Source organism: Triturus cristatus, chromosome 5_2, assembly GCF_964204655.1.
Source record: "Triturus cristatus chromosome 5_2, aTriCri1.1, whole genome shotgun sequence".
Classification (NCBI taxonomy): Eukaryota; Metazoa; Chordata; class Amphibia; order Caudata; family Salamandridae; genus Triturus; species Triturus cristatus.
In genome coordinates this window covers 352,646,489-352,668,993 of record NC_140588.1, presented here as the reverse complement: position 1 = coordinate 352,668,993, position 22,505 = coordinate 352,646,489, and the positions used below count along the sequence as shown (strand labels likewise).

General features: G+C 48.0%; 2 protein-coding genes across 13 annotated transcripts in view; one reads left to right on the top strand and one right to left on the bottom strand.

Annotated features, from left to right (window-relative positions):
* Nucleotides 1–20,553, bottom strand: part of PSMG4 (proteasome assembly chaperone 4) — a 116,538-nt gene extending 95,985 nt beyond the window's left edge. The window contains exon 1 of the mRNA XM_085607174.1: nucleotides 20,287–20,553. Within this exon, the coding sequence (XP_085463300.1) occupies nucleotides 20,287–20,460 (174 nt within the window). The 5' untranslated portion in view covers nucleotides 20,461–20,553. The remainder of the gene's footprint in view (nucleotides 1–20,286) is intronic.
* Nucleotides 20,522–22,505, top strand: part of ACD (ACD shelterin complex subunit and telomerase recruitment factor) — a 272,109-nt gene continuing 270,125 nt past the window's right edge. For 2 of the 12 annotated variants that reach the window (XM_085607167.1, XM_085607166.1), the window contains exon 1: nucleotides 20,968–21,106. The gene's annotated coding sequence lies outside the window, so the exon portion shown is untranslated. Of the gene's footprint in view, nucleotides 20,544–20,917; nucleotides 21,175–22,505 lie in introns of those variants that run through there. The other 10 variants (XM_085607173.1, XM_085607161.1, XM_085607171.1 and 7 more) reach the window with 10 other exon arrangements.

The window sequence follows — 22,505 nt, the reverse complement described above, 5'->3', positions numbered from 1 at the left end:
CCGGCTCCTCTTCTCTGTCCAGGGCCTCCCCCTCTGGTGGTGCTTGGCCCTAGATTAGGCCCTGTAGTCCAGGCCCGCGTCTCTCAGGGCCCAAGCTAATGCTGATGGTGCTCCCAGGGCCACCCACATCCGCTAGGCTCAGGCCCGCCAGGCCCAGGCCCCCACAAGATATCGCCTGAAGTTATTTATCACTGCTTCCTCCTTAGGGGCTGAAGGACGCCGTGCAATACAAGTTTCGGGGATCTCACTTATTTTTTATTTATTTATTTCCCGGATTTATAAAGCGCGTAGCTACCCGTGGGCGTCCCAGCGCTGAGACTTAGCCTGTCTGATGCAATAGGGGGGAAGGAAGGGGGGAGTCAAAGTGTCAAGAAGCAATGCAATTAGGGAATAACCAAGTTTTCAAGCGCTTGCGGAAGGAGCGCAAGTCCGTTTCTGTTCGGATGGAGAGAGGAAGCGCGTTCCATAGCTTAGGGGCGTTAAATGCAAAGAGACGGCCTCCTGAACGTGCTCTTCTTATTCTAGGGGTACTAGCCAGAGAAAGAGTATTTGAACTCAGCTGCCTGATAGATTGATGGGGCTTAATGAGAGGTCTCAGTATAGGTGGGCCTCTGCCATGGAATATTTTGTGTGTAATGCAAAGAGATTTGAAGGTGATTTGTTCCCGGATTGGGAGCCAGTGAAGAGATTTAAGGGCAGGTTTCGCGGAACATCTAGAATTAGTCCCAGTGAGGAGCCTAGCGGCTGCATTCTGGTCATTTTGCAATTTATTGATAACTGAGGATGGAGCACCTAGATACAGGGCGTTTCCATAGTCCAGTCTTGAAATGATCAAGCCTTGAATCAAAAGCTTTCTGGACTGCGAAGGGATAAGGGGAAAAATCTTCCTCGCTGTCCGCATAAGGCCGAAACAGGTGCCGGCTGTATTCCTTGCTTGGGCTTTAAAGTTGAGATCTTGGTCCAACCAAATGCCCAAGCTCTTAATTTCCTTTTTTGGGGTGGGAGGGATCCCCATACAGGACGGCCATGAAAGGGAAGTGGGAAGTTTACGAGAATCGCCAAGTAACAGTATCTCCGATTTCTCACCATTAAGTTTAAGGCGAGAATCACACATCCATGTGGATATGCTCTGAAGGCATGAGGACAGGTTCTCCATACAGTTGGCTGACTGATTTAATGAGACGACCAATTGAGTGTCGTCGGCGTACATGACTACCTTTATTCCAAAAGGTGACACGATATCTTCGAGGGGAGACATGTACACGTTGAAGAGTGTGGGGCTCAAGGAGGAGCCTTGAGGAACCCCACACTGAAGCAGAAGCGCTCTGGAGTATACATTTCCGTCAACCACCTCGAAGGTCCTATGTTCCAGAAAGGATTTAAGCCAGTCCAGCGTGGAGCCAGTGACTCCTACCCTGGAGAGACGGTGGACCAAGATGGTGTGGTCCACCGTATCGAATGCAGCACTTAGGTCCAAGAGGATCACTGCCACTGATCCTCCCGAATCCAGGATAGTTCTTGCTTCTTCGGTCACGGCTAGGAGGGCGGTGTCGGTGCCCTGCCCTGGTCTAAACCCTGTCTGGGAGTGGCGGAGGAGGTTGTTGGACTCTAAGAAAAAAGAGAGTTGCTGATTCACAACTTTTTCTGCCACCTTACTAATCCCTGGAATAAGGAAAATTGGCCTAAAATTAGCCAGATCGGAAGAATCTAGGTGGGGCTTTTTCAGGAGGGCGCGAACTATGGCTCTTTTCCAAGAAGTAGGAACAATACCTTGGGTAAGAGAAGCGTTGATGAGTTTGGTTAGTAGAGGAGAAATAATGGGGGCAACCAATTTTAATTTATTCATGGGGGCTGGATCTGTGGGAGCTCCGCTATTTATTGAGGTGAAGATGGTAAGTAGTGTCTCTGTGGATACTGGAAAAAAACAGTTGAGACAGGGAGCATCAGGGCAAATGGAAAAAGATAATGGGTCCAACGGAGTGATCTGGGAAGGGAGTGTATTTAAAATTTTTGCGATTTTGGAGGCGAAAAACTCGGCTAATTGATTAGATCTAGTGCCTGAATGATCAATGGTAGGCAGAGGAACTGGGACTTTCATAAGGGAACGGATGATCCGGTAGGTTTCCTTAGAGGAATTAGCTGCGGCTTGTATTTTACCTTCGTAATAGGAAGCTTGGGTGTTTTTTAAACAAGTTTTGTAGTGCTTCATAGCTAATTTATACTCTCCTTTGCTCTTTGTTTCCCAGTCCTTTCTCCAGAGGCGCTCGAGTTTTTTGCAAGTCTTTCTTAGTTCGCGCAGCTCAGATGTAAACCAAGGAGATTTAAATGTTTGCTTTTTACTGGGAAGCAATTTATTGGGAAGAGCTGCGTCGAGGGATTTAGCGATCCAGGAGCGGAGTTGGTAGTCTGCGACAGATGGGTCTGGGTCGAGAAGGGGAGTGGTGGATAGTAGTGTACTGTTCCAGACATCTGTATCCAGTTTAGACCAAGGGCGGGATGGGGCTTGAGGGGGGGGGGGTCTATTTAGGGGTTCCATGGAGATCAGGTACTTGAAAGGAATCAAGTAATGATCTGACCAGGGGATCAGTAGGGGCTCGGTTGCAATCAAGTCAGAAATGTTTGTAAAAATGGGGTCCAGGAGATGTCCCTTGATGTGAGTAGGGTGATGATTTTTTAAGGTAAGATTGAGGGAAGTTAAGTCTTCCTTGAGGTCAACCGCTAGTTTATCTTCCGGGTCATCGAAGTGGACATTGAGATCTCCTAGAACCGTTAGGGGCAAGGCAGGCTAGGGACGCAATGGTTTCTACCAAAGAATTGGCGAACTGACCTTGCGATCCCGGCGGTCGATAGATAAGGATGCCTGACAGTGTTTTAAGTGGGGAAAGATGGATAGAAAAATTGATATTTTCACAATCCTGGATCGGACTGTCTCGAAGATTGCAGGATATATGTGTTTTAAAGATGATGGCAACTCCCCCCCCTATCCCGGATAATCTATCATGGTGTTTGATTAAATATCCTGGAGGTAGTGCTTGGACTATGTCCGGATCCGAGTTGGTGTTGATCCAGGTCTCTGTAAGGAACAGAACCTCCAGGTCTGTCTCCAACAGGAGTAGGTTGAGTTCAGCACTATGTTTGGGGAGGGATCTACAATCAAGTAGAGCCATCTTGGCCCAAGGTTTTGTGGGGGGAGAGGTAGGAATCAGGCTAAACGGACAATGCTGGCAGCTTGTATGTCGTACTATTGGGGAAATCGAGTGGAGACAATGGATAAAAGTAGGCTTCCTAATTTGGAGAAGGCTATTTCACGAGTAGCTAATAGGAATAGGAGATACCGGCGTTCTAGGCCCTGGGCCCGGTCCGGCGCGGACGGGCGCAGACGGGCTTACCTTAGGCGCGCTGTCGGCGCGCCCGCTGCGCTCGTCCGCTGCGCTTCCTACGGGGTGTGTCCATTTGTACTGATTATTGACGGGAGGGGCGAACACTAGTCTGGCGACCCACTCCTCAACCAATATGGCGACCAACACCCGGCAACAGCCCCAACTCGGCTGCGGCGGTGGAAGGGAAGCGACTGCGCTTAGGGACCCGTGCGGCAAGGTAAGGATGCGGCAAGGATCGTGACAGAAGCAGCAGATAAAATTAAATCATGGCATGCGATAAGGTAGAATTAAAATTACAATTGTTAAAAACACAGCGTCCCCGGCTTCCGCCTCAGGGATACGATGCAGGCAAGTGACTGCGCGGGGAAACAGCGCGACTTAAGTATTAATTATTGGCGGGAGGGGCCAACACTGAAGTGGTGTGGCTCACTGGTTAGAGGCGGCAGACCCGTAAGCAGAGGACGGCCCGGGACCAGGGTTCGATTCCCGACGCGGCAGGGTCGTGGACCAGGGTCAGCGGGCTCGATAATTCTCGCCTCGGTGCCTACTCCAGTCAGGGACCACACTCGGCAACTCTGGGCATTAGCTTGCCTCATCTTCACAACGGCCCCCCCAGACCGCCGGGGATGCTTGGTCGCACCTTAGAGATACCCATTAGGGACCATCTCTCAGGGTGAGCCAGGACGGGTTCCCCAGCGGTCGAAGCGCAGAGATACTCCTCCGGGAGTCGATTCTAGCGCTATATAAACCCACAATTAAATTAAAATTAAATTAAACACTGGTCTGGCGACCCACTCCTCAACCAATATGGCGACCAACACCCGGCAACAACCCCAACTCGGCTGCGGCGGTGGAAGGGAAGCGTCTGCGCTTAGGGACCCGTGCGGCAAGGGAAGGATGCGGCAAGGATCGTGACAGAAGCAGCAGATAGAATTAAATCATGGCATGCGATAAGGTAGAATTAAAATTGCAATTGTTAAAAACACAGCGTCCCCGGCTTCCGCCTCAGGGATACGATGCAGGCAAGTGACTGGCCGGGGAAGCAGCGCGACTTAAGTATTAATTATTGGCGGGAGGGGCCAACACTAGTCTGGCGACCCACTCCTCAACCAATATGGCGACCAACACCCGGCAACAGCCCCAACTCGGCTGCGGCAGTGAAAGGGAAGCGTCTGCGCTTAGGGACCCGTGCGGCAAGGTAAAGATGCGGCAAGGATCGTGACAGAAGCAGCAGATCATGGCATGCGATAAGGTAAAATTACAATTGTTAAAAACACAGCGTCCCCGGCTTCCGCCTCAGGGATACGATGCAGGCAAGTGACTGCGCGGGGAAACAGCGCGACTTAAGTATTAATTATTGGCGGGAGGGGCCAACACTAGTCTGGCGACCCACTCCTCAACCAATATGGCGACCAACACCCGGCACAGCCCCAACTCGGCTGCGGCGGTGGAAGGGAAGCGCCTGCGCTTAGGGACCCGTGCGGCAAAGTAAGGATGCGGCAAGGATCGTGACAGAAGCAGCAGATAGAATTAAATCATGGCATGCGATAAGGTAGAATTAAAATTACAATTGTTAAAAACACAGCGTCCCCGGCTTCCGCCTCAGGGATACGATGCAGGCACGCCCCTTTCCCACGTGGTCGTCCGGGCCCCGCTCGAGCCCTGCATTTCAGGCCTGCGTTGTCTTCAGGGCCTCCATTCTGTGCGCTCCGCCGTATCAGTCAGGCCTCCGCCTCCAGGTCTGCTTGCCTCATCAGGGCCTCGGAGCCACACGCCAGGGCAAGTCACTTGAGTTGTCGGCAGATCCCCGGCATCCAGGACCCACCATGTGGTGAGTTCTCCCCTAACAACCGCCAGGGACCGAGAATGTTGGGCTTTATTACGAGGCCGGAGCGGAGAGATCGTGTAGCACGTCTGCTCACTCCGTCATCTTGGCCACGCTCCTCCGAAGCCTTCTTTTTAAACTGGCAAATAGGAGCACTAGACTGCCATAGTAAAACATATTAGAAAGGATTCTGAATGCCGTTTTCTTTTCAGTTTTCTGATTTTTTTCTTTTTACTAACCTTAGGTCAACATTCCTAGTAATGTGAAGACGAAAAGAGTTTGATGATAAAATGTGCTAAACTAAGATGATCCCGTAGTGAAGGTTAGTTTACAACCTTCTCATGAAAGATATGTCACATAGAATACAATACTATGCTGCATAATGCAGTTAAAATGTACTTAAATGTTTCTTCATAGACACGATTTGTAAGTTAGAATATGTGAGAAAGTGATGATTTTCTTTATGAAATGACAGTCCTAACTGTGACCTGTTTTGTCTAGAAGAAGCTGATGAGAACCAACCACGACATTTACAATGTTAACAGAAACGTAGCATTAAGAACTGAATAATCTGTGAGTCTTTGGTTTAACCCCTTCGCCGCGACACGAATTCCGCCGCGGCGCTGGGGGGGTTTGGGGGCAGCGCAGCGCCGCCATGCTCATGACGGAACATCGCCGTCATGAGTCACGGGCGAGCTGTGCTCATGACGGAGTGGTTCCGTCACGACTCCGCCCACTCGCGCTAATCGCCCGCACAGGCGGGGAATCAGCGCCGCGTGCGCGGAGCGGCCGCCAACGGCCACAGCATGACGGAACCACTCCGTCATGAGCACACGGCGCCTGTGGCTCATGACGGAGTGGTTCCGTCATGAGCAGCGATGCGGTTAAGATAACGTAGATGGTATAAGCTTTCTGTTCCCATGAAGATATTGCAACCCCATTGGCTGAAGAAACTCAAATACTGCAACAAACGTATTAGTTATAGATCTTGAAATGTTATAATAGTGGGTGTTCTAAGACTAGGCTAAACAACTTCTCCAAGGCTTCTTTCCTGCAGTCACACAGCCACCCAGACTCTTTGCACTCTGAAGTTCTGCACTTTGCAAGACTTTTCTAAGCTCTTTATCAAGCTACTTGCTGAAACCCATTTATTTCCCTTGCTAGAATCGATGCTTTACCTCTGAGACTCCACTGAATATTTTAAACTTATCTTCATGAGAAGTGCTATTTCTTAAGCTTTATGCTTACCTCTCAATTTCGAACTCTTTAGGCCCAGAGGGTTACTGCTTTTGTCAGTGAGATCCTTTTATTACTTGCAGTTTATAAGTCAAAATCCTAACATAGAACAGTGAGCAATTAACTGTCATCTAAGAGCTGCATGCAAACTTGCAACCTGCAAGGTATAAATTAGAGCATTATAGTTCTTCCCCAGTCTTTGATTATTCTAATGTTGCAAAAAGGGTTCATTTGGATAGAAATCAATTCTGGTTATTAAAGAGAACCCCCAACCATGGTATTACGTTCTAAATTCAAAGTTTGTGTTTCTCCAGACCTAACTATACTGCCTACTAGTATGGTTGTCATGTGACTCCTACACCTTGTAGTCCTTTTCTTATGTAACATTTCTTAAACAGTGACTTACACATGTATGATGGATTGTCTCTGTGTAATGTGTGGGATGTAAAGTGCTCTGACACCCTACATTGTTATCAGTGGTGCTGTAAATCAAATTAAACACACACGGCTCAACCAGCCGCGGCCCGTGCAGGTAAGAGCGGTGGGGCCGTATTCGACAGACGAACACGAGGGAAAATGAAATAATTAATTTCCCCTCCTAGTCGTCTCTCGAAATTACCCCCCTCCCCTCCAACCGGCTCCACCGATCTTACCTGCATGTGCTGCGGCTGACCAGCACTAAAGCCGGCTCTGCCTTTGAGGCCAGTACGCCTTACCCATCAGTACCTCAATTGGCCTTGTTTCAGCAGTCGTAGTTGCAATTCACATGGGGTCAGTAAGCAATGGGGTGACCCTGTGTCCCTCAGAACCTGGGTGTAGTAATGCAAAAAGTACAGTGGTTCTGTCGGGTGTAGCCAAAAAATTTCTTATATATACAATTCAATTTAAAAACAAGTTATTTTCTGCACAGGTTGAATGTGAAAGCGTTTACAGCAAACACACAATAAAAGCACAGTAGCCACAAAGAAATCAGGTTTTCAGGGTATTGAGATGTTTTATATAAATTGCAATTCATATAAATCAACATGATGGGCCCTCCAACAACACTGACTTGAGCTTAACCAGGATTCACTCAGGTTATCGTTAGGCTGCCATCCCTATCCCCCACCACAGTCCTGATGAAGACCCGCCTTGACCATACAATATCACGCATATAGGGATGAAACGTCGACGATACCTCCTGGTCCAGTTCAAGGCCCTGCTTGCAAAAATACTGAAATTGAATAGAGCAGCAGTGGCATTGTGTTTCTGTTTACCCTGACCTCTTCCAAACCTGTATATATTTTAATCACCTTGTACATATCACGCACTTAACTGTGTCACTGAGCACAACATGTCACTTGATCACAACTCACTTTAATTTTCACCTTGTTGGCAGCCGTGTATACAACAAAATTCCTTATATGTGGGTATATATAAATGATGCAATTTATATAAAGCATCTCAATACCCTGAAAACCGGATTTCTTTGTGGTTACGGTGCTTTTATTGTGTGTTCTCTGAAAACACTTTCACATTCAAACTGTGCAGAAAATAACTTGTTTTTAAATTGAATTGTATTTCTAAGAAATATTTTGGTTACACCCGACAGAACCACTGTACTTTTTACATTCACCAGGGGACGGCAATGCAGGATTTGCTCGCACACCAAACTAAGTTCACAAACTTCACGGTCTCTGCTTCATGCACAAGCACTTTTAACATGTGCTGTCTGCTTTGGGGCCACTGGAATTATGCAGCAATAGAGGACTGAATTATGCTGCAGTGTTGACTAAATTATGCAGCACAAAACAAGGCCTCATCGTAATGCGGTATATTTACTGATACTTTATTATTTTGACATTCTTACACATGCTAAAATTCTCTGCAAAGATTTTGCCTTATTATTACCAGTGTAACATACAAATGCAGTAGTGAGAAAGGTGATCAGTCAACCTTTGTAAAGGGCTGTCCTCTTCGCAAAACACAAGTCACATTGTTTTGTAACTTTTGATCCGTTTGAGCTACAAGCAATTCATTAGTTAAAAGCTTCAAATTATGCAGCTGATGATGCATTATGTGGCAAATATTGTAGAGCCATAATTATATAGAAAACATTTGCAAACTAGGATATTTTGCCATTGATGTTTGAACTGCTCTTGTGGAAAAAGGGAGAAGTGCTGATGATAGAAACTGCATGGCTCAGAGACAAATTGCTTGTGCTTCCACTTTTAAGTGTATTTGGGACATTCTGTGATTGGAAACGTATCCCACTTTGTGAACGTAGTTTAATGTCAATAACTCATATTAAAACATTAAACAAACGTGTGTCCATTGGTTGAATTAAATAACATAATACGCTGTAACTGGGTAGTGACATGCCAAATACTAAAAATGAGAATGATTTGCTTTTTCTGGCCACATCTCTGACTCCGCCCACTGGCCCAATCCTTGGGTTATTCGTGCCCTCTGATTCTCCTCCCACAGTTCCCCTACTTTTTTCCCCCCACTTCGACCACTGGCATAGTGACGAGGTAAGTTAATATGCTTAAATAAGCCTGCCTTTCCCTAAAGTGGGGTACTTGGTAAGCTAAAATGTACCTCTATGTCTCCATTGTTGCCATTATAGTGTGTCGAGAGCGTCATTAACCAAGAAGAAACTTCCCGGTGCGTGCGTTCCCTGAACGAATGGACATGAAAAACAGGGCTTGGGAAAACCATGTTAGTATTGATTTGGACGTGTGAACTATTGTTCCTGCTAAGAAATGCACCATCTGGTTTATAATAAATTAACCTGCATTTATAGTCAATGATTTGCTATGCCTTGACGTGCAGGCAACATGCAGCTGTCTGCGGCCCCCGCCATTCCAGAGGGCGGCCCTTTAGTGCCATTTGGCACCAACTCACCCCCTTTCTAGTGGCTGCGCTCCTGTAGGAGTCCACTCGCCAGGGTGCCATAGGGGCGTTACATCCAGTGCGCCGAGGTGGGGGGGGAAGGTATATATGCCTCCCCCGCCCCTCCTGGCGGACTCTGTCGCACCAGCCACGCTTTCTCTGTACCATGCTGGACACGCTGTCCAGTCCCGCCGGCATTGTCATCGTCGGGTTTAGCTTTGTTTGCAGTGAGTGCGGGCCAATTGCCGAGTGGTGCATGAGATAGGGAGGACTCCTATAACTTCCGTAGAGTAGTTCTGGGCATCATGACTGCGAGGGACTGGTGGGTCACATTTTCGCGGGTCATGCTGCGAGCCCTGGGGTACTTGCTCGTGCCATTACAGGCACAGGGGTTGTTATCTGCCCTGGTCGCTCCAGTGCGGTTTGGGGAAGGTTTAGACCCCTGAGTGTAACCAGCCTTTATCTAGGATGCTTCTGGTATGCCATTCTCTTAAAGCCTTGCTGCATTAAGTGCACTGGGGCCTGGTACATTGTTTTACATCGCATTACATCGCGGGGTGAATTGGGAAGCCAACTGGTCCGGCTTTGGGGCACGCCTAGCCCTGCGTTGTATGGGGCAATCATCGGCTGTATACATCCCGGTACTGCCCTGGTTACCACTTTAAACTGAGCAGTCAATAGGAGCAGTATCTGTCCTTGTGGTTCACCCCCTGACTGTGCAGCTTGAAGGAGCTTGGGGCACCTGCGCGGCGCTGCCGCCGAGGTTTTTCTTCAGTGGTGTTGAGGGAGTCCAAAAGGCTCGACTGGTGTGCAAGGCAAAACCCCAGGCAGCTTGGACCCTGCCCGCCTCGCGCCGATTGCTCAGCTTGTACTACTATATGTTAGGGTAATCTGTCCCTTGGTGACCTCACACAAATCAGGCGGGATACAGCAGCCGATGGTAGCGAAAGCTTGGTGTGAGCTGAGAACGGGAGGCGGGCACATAAGAGCAGGTCTCTCTAGGGCAGCACTCTTTGCCGATGGATGTGTCATGCTTCACGGTTGAGAGTGGTGGGATGCGTGCTTTGTCCCCGGGGAGGCTTCGTGTGTTCTCTACGCTTTTAAATTATTGGTTTGCTCCAATTTTCCGAAGGTAAGATGAGCGTAGGGTTGCTGGGCTCGGGTGTGCTAAGCTCTTGCCATGCGCCCCGTGATGATTCACGGTTTTGGGAATAATTAGATGCGTGGTTTGCGCCCCCCTTTCCTGTTTTCTTGTCATTACGGTGAGCTTGGCGGTGGGGTTGTAGACTGAAGGCCTCTGTGGCTAGCTGATGGGACATCTCTGCTGCCGGTCGCGGTTGAGTCCTGTGGACTGTGGCAGAAAAAAAATAATAATTAAAAAAAGAAATTTGCTGGGCTCACCGCTGGCGGGGGTTCATGGCTTGGCATACTTCTCGGGATCGCGCACAGCACGATGTGCCTGATGTGTGAAGGGGCTAGGCTGTTCTCAGAGCTGCAGGTGGCATACGACTTCGTGGAACTTTACAAATTGGCCCAATGGTGAATATGTTTATAAGGGGTGAGAACACCTTAAAGCCGGCCCTATATTGCTGTGACAAGAGCGCTTGATGGTGTCTGCCCTGGTGCAACCCCCCACCGGGGGTAGGTAGGCTCTGCTACAAGCGTGCACTGTCTCACTGGTTGCGAGAATTCTTTTGCCTGGGACAGGCAGAGGCTTGTAATGGGGCGAGCCCTGGGGTATTCGCTTGCGCTATTATAGGCACAGGGGTTGGTAGCTGCCCTGGTTGCTCCGAGCGGTTTGGGTAATGTCTAGACCCCTGAATGTAACCCGCCTTTATCTAGTATGCTCCTCCTCCGATAAACAATAAACATACCCACCTAACAAGCAAACCGGTTAGCGTTAACAATGTTTGTCAACAACAGCAAAAGCATTAATACTTAATATCTATTTTGCTGTGAATTAGGATTTGAAATGATACAATTATGAAAATATTAGGTTATTTAAATGTTACTAGGTCTGCGGAAAGGAAGTGGTCTTCAGAGCGCTTCAATAGGCCACATATCACACGTAATCTCCTTCATCACAGTCTATACTGGCATTCTGACGGGTATAGCAAGGGCATGTGTATTCCTGCGGCAAGCCTCGAGCAAAACATCTTGCGCTTGGGTCATGGTGCCATTGCAGAGTTGAACGGATAGCCGTGCTTTGTGCAGCTGTTTATTCCCCCCCTACGCGCTTGGTGGGGTTCATGCAGCCTCAGTCGCCCCCTTCTCGCGGCGATCTGCCGGGGCTAAATAGCATGTGTGCAAATAATTTGCTCGTCGCTGGTATAGGGAAGAGTTTTGCCGCATAGTTGGCACGCAGCGCGAGCAATAAGGTGGGCGCGGAAGCATTGGTTTTATGGCAGCGCATTGTAGTAAGCGTTTTCGTTTACACATCGCACGATCATGCTGCAACTGAAAACAAACAGCCTCGTAGAGCGATAAGAAATTAGGGTGCAACGTTGCCGAACGTTCTGCTCTATGCATTACTGCAATGCCACCCGCCCCGTCTTACGGGCCGGGTTAGTCTGAAAATCCTTATACCAGGTGAGTGGCTGCAAGAGTATCCGACCGTGAAGAAAGGTCTGCCCGGGTCTCCGTAATGAATAATAAAGATGGATTTTGGGTCTCAACAAAAAGCATAAATTCTTCCTTCTGTTTCACTAAGGACGAGCATTGAGAGAGCACACTGCATGAAAGGCCTGTATAGAGGCTGCCCCTAATGTGGATTCACCACTTTAATCAACCAATATTACACATGGTTTTGCCCGAGTGGTGGGACCCTCGATGTGTGTGTGCACAGCAGGCAGTCCATAGATGTCTATTAAAGACCAATAAACCAGCTGAAGAGTCAGGTTGACCATCAGATGGCACTGCTCCAGAGATGTGAATGAGCGTGCAATGTTGGGTGCCAGAGGGACCTGTGAGATGGGTTATCGGCAGGCAAGGAGGTCACAACACTGGATCCGCAGAGAGAAGGGCTGCGGTTGCATGGGTCGCGAGGACCCAGACAGCTGGCGGCAGGGCCACTGTGCTTGTTGAAAAAAAATGTGTTGCTTAAAGGTTTTAAAGAACATTTTGTTGTGGTACAGGTGCGGTAGTGTGACGCCGGGCGGTGTCCGAGGCAACATTAAGGTGCAGGTAAAACACAGGGTGTGAAGTAGCGACCGCCACGCACATGGTTGATTATGGTGCCGGGGGCTTGAAACCGGAGGGCCCGCTGGCCAGCGTGAGTGGGCGGGGTCGCGCACGCAATGTTGGGAGAGATAATGTTATTTCACTAGGGATTATGGCCTGTTGCATCATTTCCAAGCAGCCCTGGTAAGATCTAGAAGCAGGCAATGCCTTAGGTTTTAAGCGAGCATTCTCTTTAGAACGGTTGTTGTGCGCATACCTTCCTGCTCAGTCACGTTGTATTGTGGAAATCACATTTGTCTTTTGGGAGGCATCGCTGCTCCGGTTTCTCACAGCTGCCTTGTACTCTTTCAACGGTGGTGTGCATATTTGTTAGCCTTCAACGGAAGTGTTCGTTCGCAATAATTTCGCACAACCAGCAAGTGATTGCATTTACGGGAATCAAACGCGGTGCTTGGTGGCAACTCAAGCAAAGACTTATGGCTTCAGGGTTAATTGTTCAGAGTGACGCTGCCATAATCACACAGGTTTTCTCCCAGTTGGTGTCGTGTTGCGACGAGCCCGGCCGTGGCTCTGATGCGCCGGGGCCAGGTAAGCGGTAGAGGAATCCTTTGAAGAGAGTCATTTGCTCTGTGGATTTCCCTTCTCTTTTTGAAACTCAGGATTAGCAACATTGTCAGGGTATCTGAGGGCCCGTGGGCTAAACTAAGTTTGAATGAGGGACCAGGTGTAAGCTTTTATTTTGTAGACGATAATCTAGGTTTTGGGTTGCACGCCTTGGTGCTGTCTAAAATCAGTGCACCACAAGTTTTGTGGCAGTGGGCAAGCGTGGCATAAGGTGTGCATGAGCCCCAAACTGATAGAGGGGGTAGTTGCCAGCACAAGGCTTCAGCAGGGATGACAAGGGAGGTTGTTCGTAGGGTTTCTGCACCGCCATTCTGTTTCCAAAATGGCTATGGCTTTCTGGTTTGGCACCTGGCATGCGTGCAGGTGACCTGTCTGGCTATTGCGGAAGTACGGAGGGCACGGGGGGACTCCCGGGTCTCTATAATTCCCTGATAAACTGCTTCTAGTGCTATGGCTGAGTGTTACACACGTTTTTTCCTGCTACATAGGGCGGTGCAAGATTTCAGTTCATTTGTGATGTTGCTTAGTGGCAATGGTCTAATTTGCGGTTCAACTTGCTTTCGAGCGAATAGAGACATTTTATTCAATGTTCACCTTACAAGTTTGCGGGGTTTTGGAAAGTTGGGGAAACACAAGGGGCAATAACGTAGTAAGGAACATGAGACATCCCCAGAACCTGTAAAGGGCAGGTAGCTGGACGTACTTTTCGCCCCCTGTTCCCACGGACTGGTCTACCCCCTGGTACAGATTAGCAGATGTTTGGGAGAGCCAGACCTCACCTAGAGGTGCCTGACTTAAGTTTGAGGGACAAGTCCAATGTGTCACATCTACTGAACGTCTAAAATGTTCTAGTATCTTGCAAGCTTGCGCAGGCTGTAGTGTCTGCAGAGTTTGGGGCAGCTTAGCATCCCCACCTTGCATTCAGCACTCCAACGGCTCAACAGTTGATAGAACATGGGAAACACCTTCCCAAAGCTGGCACCAGAACACAAGGTTAGTCAGGGCCAACTTGTCTGTTGGGCGACTCGTGCAGGCGAAGACTCACTACACTCCTCGCACAGGCACACCAGTTTGGAATTGAAGCATTGCCTTAAGTATCCCTGGGAAGATAGGAAGGCCAGACAAGCAGCCAGGGGGTTACGGAGCAGGTGCACTCTGCTCTTAGCATAGTATGTCAGGCTGTATCACCTCACCTAGGAAACAAGCACTTCTTGGGGTGCTGGGTTGGACCCAGACAGGTCATCAAGTAATAATTGAGCTATGATAACTGCCGGTGAAGATCATTTTATTGGGGAGCAATTGAGCGCTGCAGGTGGCCATTCCTTGCTTGAGAAAGATGATAGCTTCGGTCCCCGATAGTACTCACATACTAGTCCAGTGGCTACCAGGCCATCGCATCCCAGGTTGGGGGGTCAACTCTGTTAAATCCTAGGGTTAACTAGGAGGGAACGGGACTGGGGCTTAGGTAACCCTGATGGAGCAGGAGAGATGCTGGCAGTAGGCCCAGAACTTCACCTGTTCTCCCCCACCAGTGGTATTAAAAGTATCACCAATTTTCACCATGTGAACTGCACATAGGAAGGCTTGGGCTACAATTTCACCGGTCCGCAGACCTACAGCGGGCCGTTCCATTTAAGGGAAAACTACAGCAGAGACTGGTAGGGGTAGGTCCCCCAACACATCCTGCCCATCCACTTTGCTGTTCACAACAACTGCGCACGTGGGAGTCCAATTACCTGTGCATAGTTCATTCAGACACGCAGTATCATTGCAATTAAACAATTGCTGTAGTTATAAGTTGCAAGCGTGAGATTCCCCCACGGTCAACTGGTCACATTATCAGCAATAAAGCTGCCTGGAAGTCTGGGTGCAGCTACCACAGATCTAACTGACCAGGCAACAGTCCAGTAGGAAAGGAGGGAATCGATTGCCCACTTAGCAATATGACTATTGCACAGGGGGATGGAGGGTGATTCAAGGGACACGGGTGGTGTGGTGGCAACGCTAGACGGTCAGCTTATGCTGGGTAGGAGGTTCCGCACCACTAACCAGAAGGGTGCCAAGTGAAAAAAAAAACAGTAAATGGGTTTAATATATGTGTGTCTCTGGCCTCACAGCTGTGTGGAGCCTGTCCCATTTAGAGGTACGCCCTGGTGAAAATTGTGTACTTAAGGTTCGCATGACCAATGCAGTTTGTGGTATCTCCTAGCAAATCCACTGAGGGTGTACTGCAGCTAAACAGAGAACTGGGAATCTTGGTTTCCGACACTTTGGCAGGTTTAAAGCATCCAGGGTCGGAGATGGACAGTAGGTACTGTGCATCTGTGATCCGACGACAGTTAAGCAAGTGGGATGCGCTGCGTAAGTTGTCACTGCACGAAAGGGTGAGGTGTCTCCAATAGTGGGCACAAGACAGATATTGTTTGAAACCAGATTTGACACCATTAAGGTGTTCACCAGGGTTTAGCAATCAAAAGGGTTTGTGCAACAGTCTGGTCAACGGGGTGAAATAAGTGCACCCCAGACCCAAGGGTAGGTGACACGTACCTGCAGTTAAGCACAAATGCCCGCCTGGTTAGCTATATTAGCCTCGCTGGGTGGTGACGCTGTCAGCCAACACTTTGTGCTGCCGTCCTAAATAATGGGGAAACGAAGTGTCAAGCACAAAAGGCTACCGTGCAAAAGAACATTTGCCACGTCCGGTGATCAACAAAAATCGGAATTTAACGGAGCAGGTAATTTTACACCGCTGGGGTTGCCTAAGGGTGGGGCGTGTGAACGCCCCCCCTGCCCACCCAGTCAGGAATATTCTAGGATAGGGGTAAAGTGGGACTTAGTCCATCCTTAATGTTAGGCACCATATTGCAAACAGTGCGCACTGTATTAAATCAGACAGATTCTCTTAGCGGGTATGCCTAGGGGGGTTTCACCACAGAGGGAGCTGAGTTGGCGAAATTCCCATAAGATACGCGGGAGGCATGGCAAGGGCAGGAGGGCACCCTTGCTCATGGTCACATACTTCTAGTTATGAACATTCCTGTGCATCAGAATTTAGAAAGTAAAGGGACTGTGCAAATGTTAAGTATAATCCTTCTCACCCTAATAGCCAAAGTAGGCAGGCGGGGTGGGAGCGGTTACCTAACAAGTGGGCTGCTGTCCCATAGATGGGGGACAAAGGGGTTCAGGCACACACAGTGCTAGAAGGACGGCAGCTAAGTGGGATCAGCAAATAGATGGGGCAATGTGAGCCTTGGTGTCTGAATTCGTCCTGCCCAGAGTTGGCATGAGGCTAGGTCATGTGAGGCAGTGGAACTTTCCCGCAGGAGGGTGAATAGTTCTTGGCACAGGTTCACAGGCCAGAAGGTTCTTTGGTTTCATCAGACACTAGCTGTTCCAGGCTACATCAAGGGCTATTGTAATATAGATGGGGCTCATCTATCACCAGTAGGGAGGCATCTCTTCCCTTAGATTTGCAGGAGGCCTAGAAATGAGCAGTCGCAAGTGTGAAATGTGCTGTTCTGGTGAGATCAGCAACTACATGGGTCAATGTGAGCCCTGGTGGTCTGAGATGATCCCCCAAAGAGGTGGCACGGAGCTAAGTCACAGGAGGCAGTTGAACATCCCTGTAAGAGGGAACTGTTCATGGCGTAAGTTCGCTGATTAGAGGGGTCTGGGATTCATCAGACACGAGCTCATGCAGGCTAATGTTAAAGGCTACTTTGCTAAATATGGGGTCCATTGTCATCATTGCCATCCAGGCGTACACCTAGGTTAGGTTGACAAACATGGGGTGCATTTGTCACAGGTGGGCATGGACACTTTCCACTGGACATGCACAAGGCCCTTAAAAGCAGGTTGCAGGTCAGAAATTAGCTGTTTTGGTGGGGGGGGCTCTGACAGCGCCTGGGGCCGCCTCCAGAGCTGTGGCGGAGTTACAGGGCAATCTGGAAGCAGACGGGTACAGTAAGGGTACCTCTGCGGCAGACAGGTACAGTAAGGGTACCTCTGCGCAGCACAGTAGGGGTGCCAGAGCCAAAGACCAGGAGACTCAGGGCAGGTTCCTGGAAAACCGCAACGGCGCCCCGTTAGTCCTTCAGGCAGTTGCGGGCCTGATCAACCGGGGGTTTGCCCTGCTACGCTCCGCCACGAAAAGGGTGTGAGTAATAAGAGACCAACCTGTCACGTGATCCGGAAGAGGATCACCAAAAGGTGTAGCACTGTCTGGGTGTCCCACAGTGCTGGCTCATCAGGCGGGCGTAGCATAGGTTGGTACAGCTGCCCACCCTTGGATCGCCCGTAAGATAACCCACCATTTTGCATACTTTTGTATGGAATAAACCTGCAGCAATATTCTCCCAGAACAAAAGTTGTCTTGTGTATTTATTTATTCTTGCATGCTCAGACTGTGGGTGGGGGTAGTTGCCGATAATGGAATTATGCGGCGGTCCAGGCCCCCTTCAGGGGGCCATTCCAGAGGGTGGCCCTTTAGTGCCATTCGGCACCAGCTCACCCCCTTTCTAGTGGTTTGGCTCTTGTAGGAGTCCACTCGCCAGGGTGTCATAGGGGCGTCACATCCGGTGTGGGGGAGGGTATATATGCCTCCCCCGCCCCTCCCGGCGGTCTCTGTTGCAACAGCCACGCACTCTCCCGCCCCGCCTCTTACCCGGCGGACGGGCAGGTGGACAAGGTACTCAGAATGTTTTAATGTTTTCTTTTGTGTTGCAGGCGAAGTTACAGGGCGATCTGGGTACAGTAAGGGTACCTCTGCGGCAGACGGGTACAGTAAGGGTACCTCTGCACGGCACAGTAGGGATGCCAGAGCCAAAGACCAGGATCCTCAGGGCAGGTTCCTGGAAAACCGCGACGGTGCCCCGTTAGTCCTTCGGGCGGTTGGGGGCCTAACCAACCGGGGGTTTGCCCTGCTACGCTCCGCCCTGAAAAGGGCGTGAGTAATAAGAGACCAACGTGTCACGTGATCCAGAAGAGGATCACCAAAAGGTGTAGTACTGTCTGGGTGTTCCACAGTGCTGGGTCATCAGGCAGGCGGGCAGCATAGGTTGGTATAGCTGCCCACCCTTGGATCGCCCGCAATATAACCCACCATATTGCATACTTTTGTATGGAATAAACCTGCAGCAATATTCTCCCAGAACAAAAGTTGTCTTGTGTATTTATTTATTCTTGCATGCTCAGATTGCGAGTGGGGGTACTTGCCGATAATGGCACTATACGTTTCTATGATTGAAGCAGCTCCCGGCAAAGGAGACTGACTGTGGAATGGGTCTGGAGGTCCGACAAAGTGCTTCTCCTCAAAAGCTCTAGCTGGTTTGTAATAAGCTTTGCTTTATATCCGATTATTTGCCATCTATTACAATCCACCCAGACTCCATCCATCCACCCAGGGCTTTAAGTGGGCCGGGTCCTGCCGGTGTACAGCACCGGCATTCTAAAAAGAAGGGGACATTTTCGCCCTCACCCTCAGTGAAAAACATAGAAATCTTAATTCTGCAGCAGTGCCACCCTTCACTGCCTTTGATGTAACTTCAAAGTCACTCGTTATAGTTCTTTAAGTATCATCATTTCTGAACTGAAGCATTGTCAATATTATATACAAAGAAGCCATAGTTGTTGCTTATTTATCTTATGCAACTAACAACCATTGAGAAAGTCAATAGCCCTGGCATGTTGTAGGTATAATGTTACTTGTTGTATTATATATCTGCATGCAGTGACAGAAGCAGCAAAATACCAGTCAGGTGGCACACTATGCTAACCACAGATTTTCAGTTTAAGTGTTTCCAAGCCACGTCTATAATTACATCGGCCACGCCCCTTTGATAGACCACCCCCCTCCCCCCAGTTTTTTCATCCCACTTAAAGCCCTGCATCCACCCTAACGTATCCCTAATACACATCCCACAGCTATCCTTGCATCCACTCCAGACACAATTGTGCACGTAGCCAGCTTTGTTCGCATTTCTGTGCTGAGTCCTGGTGCATCGATGACTTCAGGAGAAATAAACTCTTAGCAGAACCTTGTGCTAAAGCAACATAAAAACACTGTGGTGTCTGCTTCCAGCTTGCTGCTCAGCCAGTGTATGGTGTAGAATGTTAGCATGAGTGTATGATATCATAGAGTGTTGTGTGCGTGCATGAATGTCAGTTGAGAGTAGGGCTGAGCAGCAAGCAGGCTGCTCCTGTTGGGGTTCGTTATTTGTACCTTATTTCATTTATTAATTACTTAATAAACTACATGAATATACCAAACAGAATACGGACCTTTTATTCCGTTACGACATTGGCGACGAGGATCTTGTCTTTGATTTGTTCTGTTTGTTTTCTTTTGCTGTTTCTTCTTGCCATCTTCATTCTGGTACGGCCAACTTGTATGTTGGGTGGTGATTTGGAGCGTCATTCCTTTTGTTATGTGTGTTTCATTTCTATTGCTACGGTTGTGTTGTCCTTCTGTATTTGTCAGTTCTTTTTAGCTTGTTGACATTTCCTACTTTTCCTATTCTTTTGCGCTTCCTATTCATGTTTTCTTTGTCGTTCTATTAAAGGGGGAAGATGGGTGTGTGTTATTTGGATTATTCCTGTTATTCCTTGTCGAGGTTTGCATTCCCTTTTTGCTTCCTTATTTTAGTGTTATCTTCTCATCGTTAGTCTGCTTATTAATTCCATTGTTTTATGGCAGAATCCTATATCATAATAATTGCAATATGTTCTCTTTTAGTTACTTTCCTTTGTTGACATTCAGACTGTTTGCTTCTTCCTTTTAATGTCGCTATTATGCTTATTCTTTGCATTTGCATTTTTGGTGTTTTATTAAAGGGGAGAGAAGTGTGGTGTCTGCTTCCAGCTTGCTGCTCAGCCAGTGTATGGTGTAGAATGTTAGCATGAGTGTATGATGTCATAGAGTGTTGTGTGCGTGCATGAATGTCAGTTGAGAGTAGGGCTGAGCAGCAAGCAGGCTGCTCCTGTTGGGGTTCGTTATTTGTACCTTATTTCATTTATTAATTACTTAATAAACTACATGAACATACCAAACAGAATACGGACCTTTTATTCCCTTACGACAAACACGCAAAAATAAAGTACCAAATCCGTACGTAGAACTGCCCCGCCCCTCCCTCACTCACAGTAGGCAAGCAAAAACAGAATACTCACATATCTGCTGCACATGGCCACTGCTAGACTAGCAAGAGATCCTGAAGAGCCAACCCAAAGGAAGAATCCGCCAGACAGACGCATGACATGAAAGTGCACTCGTAATTCGCCGAGCTTCTCGCTAAAGTCGTGCAGGGAGATGCCTCGAGTCCCAATACTGTCGCCCTCATCCATGGTTTAGCAGAACGCACCTCCTGGGCCAGCACTGGCAAGTTGACTCTCGAGTTCCAGTTTCACTTTCGTTTTTGGAGCGTCAGGTTAGAAGGAGTACGCGTGACGTAATATTTATTGTTCGCTGTGTTTTTTTTTTCATGTATATCCAGCCTTACACAGCACTGTGAATGCAAAGAAGAAACGGTGTCTGGAACGACACAGGAAAGGGCGCCAAAAGAGCTCGTTTTGGAATCAAGTGCTTTAACCAATCGTCCAACCTTGCTAACAGGCTAGATATATTTTCAAGAGATATAAAAACAGTTTTAACAATCAATTAAAACAGGAGCCAGTGTATCTATTTTTAATATCAAATTAAGCCTTTGTAGTGGAAAGTAATTAAGACAACGCAGTAATGGCAGAGTTCGAGTACCAACAAAAGTGCCCGGTTTCTCGTAGTCCCCTTTTTGTGTCAATGACTACTCTCTTTAGATCGGCTCTATTGGACGGAATAGCATTGCTCTCTGTGTATGTTCTTGTTGCTGTCTTTTCCACTCTACTGGTAGATACGATGAGTAAAGAGAGTTGAGATATAGGTGGCATCCGGCCCTGAGCGCTTGGAAGTAGGAGTGGGCTGAACTTGACGCAGTTTTCCAGTCATCCGGTCAAGGTAATAGGCTGGTTGGCCCCAGATCGAGGACTTCTTTCCACAGCTGAGGTGGGCGCATTGGAATTTTGGTAAATCATGTTGTTCCGTTACCGCGCATTCTAGACCATGCTTCACACTGACGACATCATACCGGACAGTACCGGCCCATTTGAAGCACTGGTACTATCAGTGGTCGAAGTGCATTATAAAGTGTGAAAACTGTGATCCTGAATACAGTGGATGCGGGGTCAAAGACGTGACTGAAAATAACACAATATTTTGGCGTTTTTTTTTTACTTTCAGGTATCTGGACATATGATAACGCATTAAACCACTTTTCTCCAAACGTTTTACATCTGCAATCTACTTTTTAGCATGACAAGCTTTGGGAACCCACCTAGCTTTAATGGACATAAAGCAGGTGATTTTGTTAATACAACAAAAGTATCGTGTGGTAGCATAGGCGCAACTAGAGCCAAATTTCCGGGGTTGATTTAATGAAGGGTTAATTCTTCCAGCAGTAGGCAGAGTGGAGATGCAGGGGCTCTAAGAAGGGGTGAACAAGTAAATGGTCTTTGAAAGACCTGTGAAGTACTCGGGTGCGGCTGCAATAAGACAGTCGCCAGCCCAAGAAGCCTGTGTGGTAGCACTCTGTCATTTACAGACAGCGCATTTTCCATTGAAATGGACACTAAATTTGTACGTACAGGTTTACTGATAACACGTTATAGTCCCCGAACGATAAGGTGGGCATATTGGGTTACAGTGAATATTTATCATTTGTGCATCACCAAGGAAAAGTGTCTTGATTTGTTTTGAACCTATTAAACTCTTTGCTTCCATCACACTTCAGAATTGCAAAGAAAGTTCTTCATTTTTGCTTTCCAAACTGCTGAATGCATACAGTTCATTTACAAGTATTTATATTTTGTTGTTTGTTACAAAAATTCCGTACCACAGCCCTTTCCTTCACAATTCACTTCCTTTTCTTTCTCTGACAGCAAAGTGGGCGGAGTATGTAAACACCAATCTCCGTTTAAAAAAACATAAACAGCAGAAGATATAGCCTGGCAATTGACCTCTTTTACTGAAGCACTGCAAATGTGATAAGATAAATACAGTATTTAAAAGGATTTTTATTTATTGCTTGGACTTTCATGACCCACCTAAAATCGGCTTCTGACCTTCAAGTGGGTCTTGACCCACAGTTTGGGAAACACTGCACTAAACCAATAGTGGGGAATGCACTATTTTGCGTTATGAAACCTCTGTTGGTTGACGCAATCACTGCAGATGTATCTACATGTGGATCAATGGAATTGAATCCTGGATGGTACAGTGGGTAATAGTGACTTGCATTTTCAGTGCTACGTGGTCCCCCCAACCTGTGACAGAAAATACTGTGAATACGTAAGCCTGT